Source organism: Polistes fuscatus, unplaced genomic scaffold, assembly GCF_010416935.1.
Source record: "Polistes fuscatus isolate 324 unplaced genomic scaffold, CU_Pfus_HIC Scaffold4, whole genome shotgun sequence".
NCBI classification, from domain to species: domain Eukaryota; kingdom Metazoa; phylum Arthropoda; class Insecta; order Hymenoptera; family Vespidae; genus Polistes; species Polistes fuscatus.
The window spans coordinates 901,567-911,171 of record NW_025113118.1 but is presented as its reverse complement, the minus strand read 5'-3'; the positions used below and the strand labels follow the sequence as shown (position 1 = coordinate 911,171).

Below are 9,605 nucleotides of genomic sequence, written 5' to 3'. Positions count from 1 at the left end.
TGCGGTAATGTCATGGCGGTCCGAAGATGATTGTCCAGCTAACAGAAGTTCTTTAATTTCATCCCATGTTGGATTGCATGTAAATGTGATGAACAAATCTGGACGACCATATGCGCGAACGTATGTCATCGCACCTTGTGCGTATTCATGCATGATTGCTGAATTTGTATTGTCTGCTCGAATTACAACTGCGTACTCATCGGCTATCATTCGTTGAATGGCGGTTTTAAACAACTGAACTAATTCATTGTGTAGATCGAAAAGGGCTTGTAACGTAGCCACAATTTCTCGTCTAGTGCCCGTATTGTAATGACATCGTTGTTCAATTTGTTCATCACTGTTTGACATGAAATAAATTTGAAGAAACTTGTGATCTGCGTCCGGCAATGGTAGAAGCGATCCGGCACGATGATAAATTTGCTCTTGGACTCTGAATGTTGGCATGTAATTTTCGCGCACGATGTTCGTTGCACTGAACGATGTCATTTGAAAACATGAATTGTATTTGCGGACGTTTTCCAAGAAATGCTTCGACTCACGTATAACACCTGATAGCAACGTTGATAGTGGTTCGGGTGGTGGATGTAATTCAGGCAGTTTAACTTTTCCATTGGCGCAGCACATTCCTGGTGTTTCGTTCTTAAATTTGAGGGCGCTACAATACAAGCAAATTTTATCAATTTTTCCAATGACGACACTTGGATCAAGACTGTAATCATTATTACAATCATAATGGATGCACCAAGATTTAAATCAGCGTGCAGTGTTCGTTTTGATCGAGCGGTGCTTATTCGAACATTTTGCAGCCTTCTTTCCCGTTGTTCAGTTGTCTTAGACGAACGGGCCTGAGTAGTACGTATTCGATCAGTTTCTAACCTCACTTTTCGTTGTTCAGATGATTCAAACGAACGGGTCTCAGCGGCATGTACTCGAAGATTTTCCAGCATTAATACTCGTTGCTCGTTTGGTTCTGAGGCTCATAATGCTTTTTTCTTCCGTGCTTGAGGTGTAGATCGGCCAATTGCTTGTCGCTTTGGAGGCATAATTGTACGGGAACGACGTGAAAAATGCGTTTGAATTTATTAGATGTCAATCAGCAATCCGAATCTCACAATGTATCCAATCCAATTGAACCGACTGTTCACACACAGATGGAAATGTTAATACTGACGGTAATCACCATTAAATTTGAAGTGAAAAAAATCAGCATTCGAGAATTGTTGAAATCGATTTTAATTCCACTCACGATGATATCCGAAAAAAAACTGCACAGCAAATGCGTTCGGAACGTCAATCAGCAGTCAGATCCTTCACATACACATTCGATGATCTTCGTGAATTCACTATAGAGAACGTATAAAATCAGCTCACGGAAACTACGAAAATTCAATTCGATTGAATTATTTATCAAAATTAATTTAACTCACAACGAAATGCACAAAACTATTCGAAAAACGCTCCAAAATATAAAAATGCGCACAATATTGTCTGTTCAATGTGAGCCGGACATGAATTTCACAATTTACATAAATTCTTATGTCACCCACAACTCGAAACGACATCATTCGTTCGATGTTTTAGTTTCAATTCAAATCAACATGAACTGTCACGACAATATATGAAATTCATTGTGTAGCGAAAGGAATCAGGAACTTGAATTCTATCGGTTCAAACACTGATCGTCACTACTATTTTAATGTAACATTTATTTATTTATAAACTATTACAGAACTTTTGAACGGATAACGAAATGTGTTATTGATCGGGTGCGTGTAACTACTTAATTAACTTCTCTATTTACAATAACTGAAGAAAGTCTTTGTAACTACAGAAACATTAACGTTCTCATAGAAACGTTGTTAGCCATAATAGAGTGCCGGCGCTAAAGTAGCTTGGCCATAGAATGAGCGGTGAAAGTGGAGGCGCTAGTCGTCGCATAGGATAAAGTAGAAATCTGCTTATCGACAGCAGGCCGCTACAATTGGAATGACAGTCGCGCCATCTGTCGAAAATTGGTCGTCAAAAACGAAAATTGGTCAAAAACCTTCGTGGGCTCATGCACAACACTTTGCTAAAATCATCACATGGTCAAATGCATAGTTTACGATACTATAAAGGACATACAGGACAAACATTCATTTTTATATATATAAAACAATATAATATAATAATAAACAATACAGCTTGACAAAGTCGATTATTTTAATAACGAAATGACGCTCAAGCCTAATAAAAATCTAATTTGTGTTTAACTTTTTACAATTTGACGCTGAACAAGACTCCACTTATTTCAGCTAGATAGAGCCATAATTTGACGTTCAAAATCAGCTTCAATCGTCACCACAGAGTAGCTCTTTTAGGTTATTTTCAAAAAATTTACTATATTAATACTACATAATGAACATTTTGTAAAATCTTGTTATAACGTATGGAAGCTTTTAGTATATTGTGGAAGAATACTTTCTACATATACTTAACGTATCTGTAATGTGATCAATCAAACAAAAGGCAATAATAATGGCACTAGAAAATTCTAAAAGTAAATCTAGAATCCCTTATATACCGGGTACAAAACCTTCCATTAAAAATGCACAGCTTCTTGTATCTACTGGAATGCCTTCTTTGGATTATACGATAGGTATGTATGTTTTAATTGAATTTATAGAATAAATTTAAATGACGCAAAGTATTGTTCTTTAGGTGGTGGTCTACCTATCGGATCTATATTTTTAATTGGTATGTAAATTATTCTGTAGCAATAGTAATACATATTGTTTTTCTTATGCAATGTGCTCTTTACAGAGGAAGATACTTATGGAACTTATGCTCATGTGATGCAAAAGTATTTTATAGCGGAAGGAATAGTTTCCAATCATCCTTTGTTAATAGCGTCTCAAGATACAGAACTTACTACTTTGCTGTCAAAAATACCAGCTCCGATAACAGACAATGTTTCTGAACCCAACATACAATCTATGGACGAACGAATGAAAATCGCATGGAGATATCAGAATTTAAAAACGGTAGATTCATCTCCTATGGGAGGACGTGTTTTTGGACATTTCTATGATCTTACAAAATCAATGGACAAGAAAGTTATTGATAATGCAAATATAATGCAGTGGGAAAAACCAATGAAAAATATAAAGAATAGTGTTTTTGAAAACACTGCTTATGAAGATCTATTAAAAACTGTTGCGAAAACTTTAAAGAGTGGAAAGTTTTTCACTTCCGATGAACCAAATAAAAGAAATGTACTGAGAATTTCTATTGATTCTTTGGGTTCTCGAATGTGGTTTTGTGATACAGAAGAGAGTACGCATGCAGATATATTTAAATTTCTATATTGCTTCAGAGCTCTATTAAGAAATTCTTTTGCTGTTGCATTGATAAGCGTTCCAACTCTGAATTTTGACAATTATGTAAGTTCTGCTGAATTGCAATATTTATACTTACATCCAAAATATATGTATGTATATATGTGTTATAGTCCAAGTAGAAAATCCGACATTTTGAGCAATGCTTAGACAATGCCAAAAACTAACCAGTAATGCAGGAAATGTATTCATATTTCTCACATTTCCTAGATATTCTGTAGAATGACAAATGAGGAACCAGTAAAGTAAGAAAAACATCTCCGATTCGTTTCGAATGATTTTCAATAGAATGCAGATATGAAACATTTCGTTCTAAACCTACTTATCTTCCGCTATGATAAGGAACAAAAGATACAGATTTTCCGTGGTAATCTCTATGAATATCGGTGTAAATGTAACAATTTTCTACTATGATAAGTAACAGTGGGCTCTACATAATAAAACACTAGCATTGAGTAAGTTTCAATTTATAGAGGTGCGCATAGTATAGTGGCACGCACAGTCTCAAAAACTCACTCCATGCTTGCTTTTGTGTGTGTGTAGGGGGCGGGGTATATGTTATGTTGTGTTGTGTTGTGTATGTGTGCATGTGCGTGTGCGCATATGCCCGATAATTTATTCTTCTCAACATTGCCTAAATAGCATTTGGTATTCTATAGAATACCTAAGTATTATGTACAATGCCTAGGAAAAGTTCGTAACAATTCTTCTGTTTCCTACGTTGCCTAAAAACGCCTGGCATACTTAGGCATTGCTCACAATGTCGGAATTTCCCATTTAGACTATAACATATACATGCATAACGTTAATTTATTTACAAATTTTTCAGGATAATTTCGTGGAACGACTGGAGCACTTATCAGACTTCGCTATTAGATTAGAATCTTTTGCTGGTTCAGCAAAAGAAACGAATCCTCTTTTCAAGGATTATCATGGTCTACTACATATAAGAAAATTACCGGCCTTAAATATATTGGCTCCTCATACACCTGAATCTAGAGATCTTGTTTTTAAATTACGACGTAAAAAATTTATAATAGAGGTGAATATAATTATAAGTTTATGGTTAAATTTTATCACCGAAGTTTCGAATAATATATCTGTTACATTTAATTGCACATAGATTCTTCATCTACCACCAGAATTTGATGATACTACCCAACGTGAACAAGATGAAATACTAAATAGTGGTTGTTCAGCCGGTAGGAAGAAAAATCTTCTAGAATTCTAACATTCTTTTGATTATAACTTTCCAAAATTAATTTTTTTTATACGTTGGTGGCGAAAATAAAACTGTAAAAATATAGACTGTAAATAAAAAATGATATTTTATAATCCAATTTGCTTTATATCTTATAATTTTTTTCCATGTAATTTGCTCTATTTTTATATACTTATTTATATGCATTTGTATACTATAATTTTTTATCGGACTTATTTAACGGGAAAAGTATAGCGTAGTAGTTGAATTAATGCAGGCTAGAGGAGATAAGCTTCATGCACACTTACAATAATGCGCTTTAAATGTTTGTGTTCTATAATACGTAACGCGAAATATAAAAACGATCTGTATTCAAATATTTCAACTTGGAAGCTATTAAAAATGTTAATAATGAATATATATACATGTACGCATTATTTATAACAATTTATTTATAAAAAGTGCAGCAGAAAAATTTTAAAAATTGATATTAATTAATTTATTAATTAAATTCTCGCGTGAATAAAAATATAAGCAAAAAAATTCTCTTAAATATTTAAAAAAAAAAGACTCAATTTTCAGAATAATTCTCATTTGTAATTTTGTTTATGAAAGCCGCACTTGAACGAACAAATGCAAACTCGTTGATATGCATAAATATCGATGCATATAGGGGGGCCTTTCATCCCCTCTTTTCTCTTCCGCACCTTTCTATTTCCTTCCGGTTCCATCCTGCTGGTCGCGCATGAGGGCACGCAGCACGAGTATGCTAACAGATGCCAAGAGTTTGTACGGTTCTGTACATCCATCGAGCTCGTGCGAGCTTTCCAGTCTTCGAACACGCGCGAACAAGTAAACTTCGAAATCGAATCGAATCAAAGATAACATATTATAACGTCTCGTTTTCATGATGACATAACTTTCATTGTGATTTTTTTTTCAAGTGAAAAACGTGAAATTTTAACATGTAGATTATAAATATAAGCAATTAGAAAATAAAGTTATATAATAAAATATATTTTAATATCGATTAGTATTGTTCTTCTTATTATTATGGAAACTAGGAAGCTAATGTTGTCACGAGCTTTCGTGTGCTGCACGAATGTTATTTTTTTGGTAAGTCATTCAAATTTATATAAAAACAATAGAAAAGAGATTTTTAATAATATGATATAAAAACATTTTGCATGTATTCGTAATCTGTTGTTTTAAGAAGAAAAATATTTAATTTACTTTGATTTCAGATATCAGGATTTATTTTGATGTCACTGGGAGCATTGTTATTAGCCGACAATGAAAGAATTTTGTTGTCACGTTTATTAGGATCCAATGATATTGAACCTGATCAACCGCTATTCTATTATTTAGCTTTTGCCACCGCTGGCTTAGGATTTTTTATAGCGATGACTGGTATCTTTGGATGTTGGGCGGTTTGTCTTTTCAATCAATGTATTACAATATCGGTAAGAATCTTTTATTCATGTAACAAGAAGTTTGACCTAAGAATACAAAATGCATCTTTAAATGCAACATCTAAGAATTTTTTCTAAATTTAGTGTATATTATGTACACAGTGGAAAAAAGAAACTACTTGTAAGAAATATTTATCAGTTTCAATGAGTTTCTAAGGTAAAAATGTAATGGAAGTCAAAGAAATTAGATTGAATGATCTGAAAGAGCGTGCTTCTTTACGAGCTGATGCACTCGTAAAAACAAAGACTCTTTCGGTCTAATGCCCACGTAATTAAACCGATGAAATCTTAACTTTTCTCGATCTACATGCCAGCTACGCAAAGAATACTTCACTTCGAGATCGCTCCTCGAGCCTAACTAAAACCAGATTTCCCGCTTTTGCACGGTCGTGGTCACGCGTCGTTGCCCGGAAACGGATCTACACGTATCCAGACACGCGTACTCACAAAAGGAGGGCGAGTTCGAGCTCTCCACCTAAAAACTATCATTATTCTGATATAGCTTGTTAACTGAATGCATTTTACAAATGCGAGATATAGAAAAAAAATAATACATAGAAGAAAAAGAGCTGTGATAAGAAAATAATAGAATATGAATGTAGATAACGGGACTGTTGGAATTTAATTAAACTTTAAGAGTTAAATAAAAATAACAGTTGAAGAAGCGAAGCATAAAACTACTAGACTCTAACTCGATTTATGCTACTTTCAAAATCGAATAAATTGCAAGAATATTACGCTATAACTTGAATAGATTTTTTTAGATTTCAATTATTTTTCTATTTGATTCTATTTCGATTTTATCCGATAGATATTAAAACATTTGTTAAAGGAAATTCTATTTTTAGTATATAGTGACAATAATGTTATTACTACTTGGCGAATGTACCGTATGCATTGTCACTGTATTCTGGCCCTACTTATTGGGAATCGATGTTAGACCGGCACGATTGATAAGGGCACTTCAACGTAGTTACGCAGTTCCAGGACGAGAACAATTCACGGCAGCTCTTGACCTAGCACAAACCACGGTACGTACACATACTTAAAAAATTATTTTTAAATGCTATAATTAAAAACTTATATACTTGAGTCAAAGAACAATATTTCTTCTTCGAAGTATTTTTATACAAAATTATTATTGTATAATTATTTATTCATTTACAAGAGCAATAATATAAAAAGTAATAAATTTAAGTTTTATGTTTTCTACAATTTTATTGATCACACGTATCTCATTAAATCGTATAGTTTTCTTGTTGCGGCATAAACGGAAGTAATAATTACGGTACTTCCTGGTGGAGGCTGCAGGAAGTTGGTCGAAGAGAATTGGTGGTACCTCTTAGTTGTTGCACCCTGGACAATGTTAATGAGACGGACTCTTTCCTTAATCCTGAACCTACCAATCTCACTTTCTGTCAGGCTCTTAATCCCGCAGAACATCAATACGCCCGTCACACGACGGTAGGTACATGACAGAAGTCATTAACAAGGACAATTACCAAAATTACCAAGGACGATTAAATTTTGAATATGACATGAGTTAAAACGTTTCTTGATTTCGTAAATGTCTTATGTATTTTTGATATATTTTTATTAAATTACTGTAACGTGTTTAAAATTCATTGTCAAATGACGTTGACGAGAGCCGTTCGAAACCCGTATTAACGTGTTGTAACGCGATAATAAAAGAACGTCATGCGGGCCGGACTTTTGATAATATTACATTTTCATTTTTATGTTTTTCTCATAACGTACAATATTTTTAAAAATTAGAATTTCAATGCTAACTTTTTAGGGATGTCTGGAAATGATTGAAAGATGGACGCAAGAGCAAGCTTTAATCTTACTGGCCATTGGTTTGTCGATTATCTTCGTCGAGGTCAGCGTCCTTTTAAGTACCTTTTTCGCATGCTCGAAAAATAACAAGAGAAAGAAATCGCAAACGTCAACTTTTACTTCCACGCAAACTCTGAGTCCCTTCAATGAAAACGATAACGATTATGGTAATAAAACTTTCTTTACACATTTTTCTGACGATTACAAATAAATAAAATAGTAAATTATTTACTTTTATTTTTAAGGATTAGGAATAGAAAACAGAATGCATATGTCTGGTACGACGTTCGGAACCAAATCATGAAGATGGTCAGAGGGCAGCGAGAAGTTGGAAGAAAGAAAAGTGATCGAGCACGAATACGATAAATCAACGAGGCATAATGGAAGAAGTATAATCGAGGATTGGAAAGATTCTCCGAAATATGATGAGAATGTTCTTAGAAATGATCAACTTTATGAGGAACGAGCTGTTGACGTAATCATGGATTATCATCATCATCAACAAGTAGAAAATGTTCCCTCGAAATACAACAAACAAATATTATCTTCTTCACTAAAAATCGAGATTCCGAAGGAGAATAGAGAGAGTAAACAGAGTGTGATAAAAATCAAACGACCACAAGGTGGTGGGACTGTCAGAAGTATTCCAATTAAAGATTATCAATCATCCATAGCACAGAATATAGGGACGTTAAGAAGATCAATGGCTCCGCAATTACAATTTGAGTCTTTAGTTTCCGAACCTGAAAAGAATATTTCAATGATTCCTTCAAAAAAGAGAATATCTATTATTAATAAAAATACCTCGAATATACAGCAACGCTTGATGCTTCCATTAGAGTCTGACAAATCGAGTAATCCTTGCCACGAAATTTCAAAATGCATCGACACTTTGACGAGAAAAGAGGATAATGTCAATAATGACAAGTCCATGGAAAGCATTCATAAAGGGAGCGTTTGCGATTTCAACGACGCGGCCAATTACTTACGCAGATCGTATAGAAAAAAGTTAAGCTCAAATTGTCGCAGAACACAAGATGGTGAAGACGATAAGGAGTTTATACGTACGCGTGGTCACGTTGGTCAGAAAATATACGTTTATGAGGAGAATGCTCGTCGTAGTGGAAGAAATTTCGATTCTATTCACGAACCGAGAAAACATCGAACTATCGGTGTACCTTTGGTTGGAATGCATAATGCTTGTGGATTACCTGTCATTGCATCTTGGAATGATGGTGAGATTTTTCAACCTCTTCAAACGAGTACTACGATGTTAGGAACATTAGCTCCCGTTTTAGGAGGATCTAGAGTATCTTCCAATATTCGAAAAAAAACATATCCCAAAAGAAGAGCTCCTGATCCAAATCGATTTAATGAGAATCTAACTCGAATCGTTAAACGCAACGATTCTAAAAGATCGACAGTAAAAGGCGCCGATGAAAACAATACTAAGAGAAAAAAGAATCGTTTATCTTTCAAAACATTAAATCACCCGAATCTGTCCTCGAAAAATTCTTTCAAACGAACTGTCCGAGGTGGAAAATATACGCTTGGTAAAACATCTTTAACGAATACTTTGGATAAAAAATTTTTCAAAGGGAATACGAAAAGAAGAGCTCTGTATGCCAAAGATGACGGCGATGAGGCTGTACAGGCCCTTAAAAATTTGTGCTTGAATCCTTTAGCGAGAAACGAATCTCAGGAAGAAATGATGTG

The 9,605-nt window shown here is 34.2% G+C and overlaps 2 protein-coding genes across 2 annotated transcripts; both read left to right on the top strand.

Annotated features, from left to right (window-relative positions):
• The first annotated feature begins 2,291 nt into the window (after positions 1–2,291).
• On the top strand, positions 2,292–4,715 carry LOC122520666 (elongator complex protein 4). The gene is made up of 5 exons (XM_043640859.1): positions 2,292–2,638; positions 2,701–2,736; positions 2,803–3,422; positions 4,207–4,419; positions 4,501–4,715. Exons 1-5 carry the CDS (start codon positions 2,518–2,520, stop codon positions 4,606–4,608), a joined length of 1,098 nt encoding a protein of 365 aa, XP_043496794.1. The 5' UTR covers positions 2,292–2,517; the 3' UTR covers positions 4,609–4,715.
• Positions 4,716–5,364: 649 nt separating this feature from the next.
• Positions 5,365–8,216, top strand: LOC122521122 (CD82 antigen-like). The gene is made up of 6 exons (XM_043641588.1): positions 5,365–5,694; positions 5,823–6,041; positions 6,899–7,081; positions 7,302–7,514; positions 7,849–8,056; positions 8,135–8,216. Exons 1-6 carry the CDS (start codon positions 5,632–5,634, stop codon positions 8,191–8,193), a joined length of 945 nt encoding a protein of 314 aa, XP_043497523.1. The 5' UTR covers positions 5,365–5,631; the 3' UTR covers positions 8,194–8,216.
• The last annotated feature ends 1,389 nt before the right edge of the window (positions 8,217–9,605 follow it).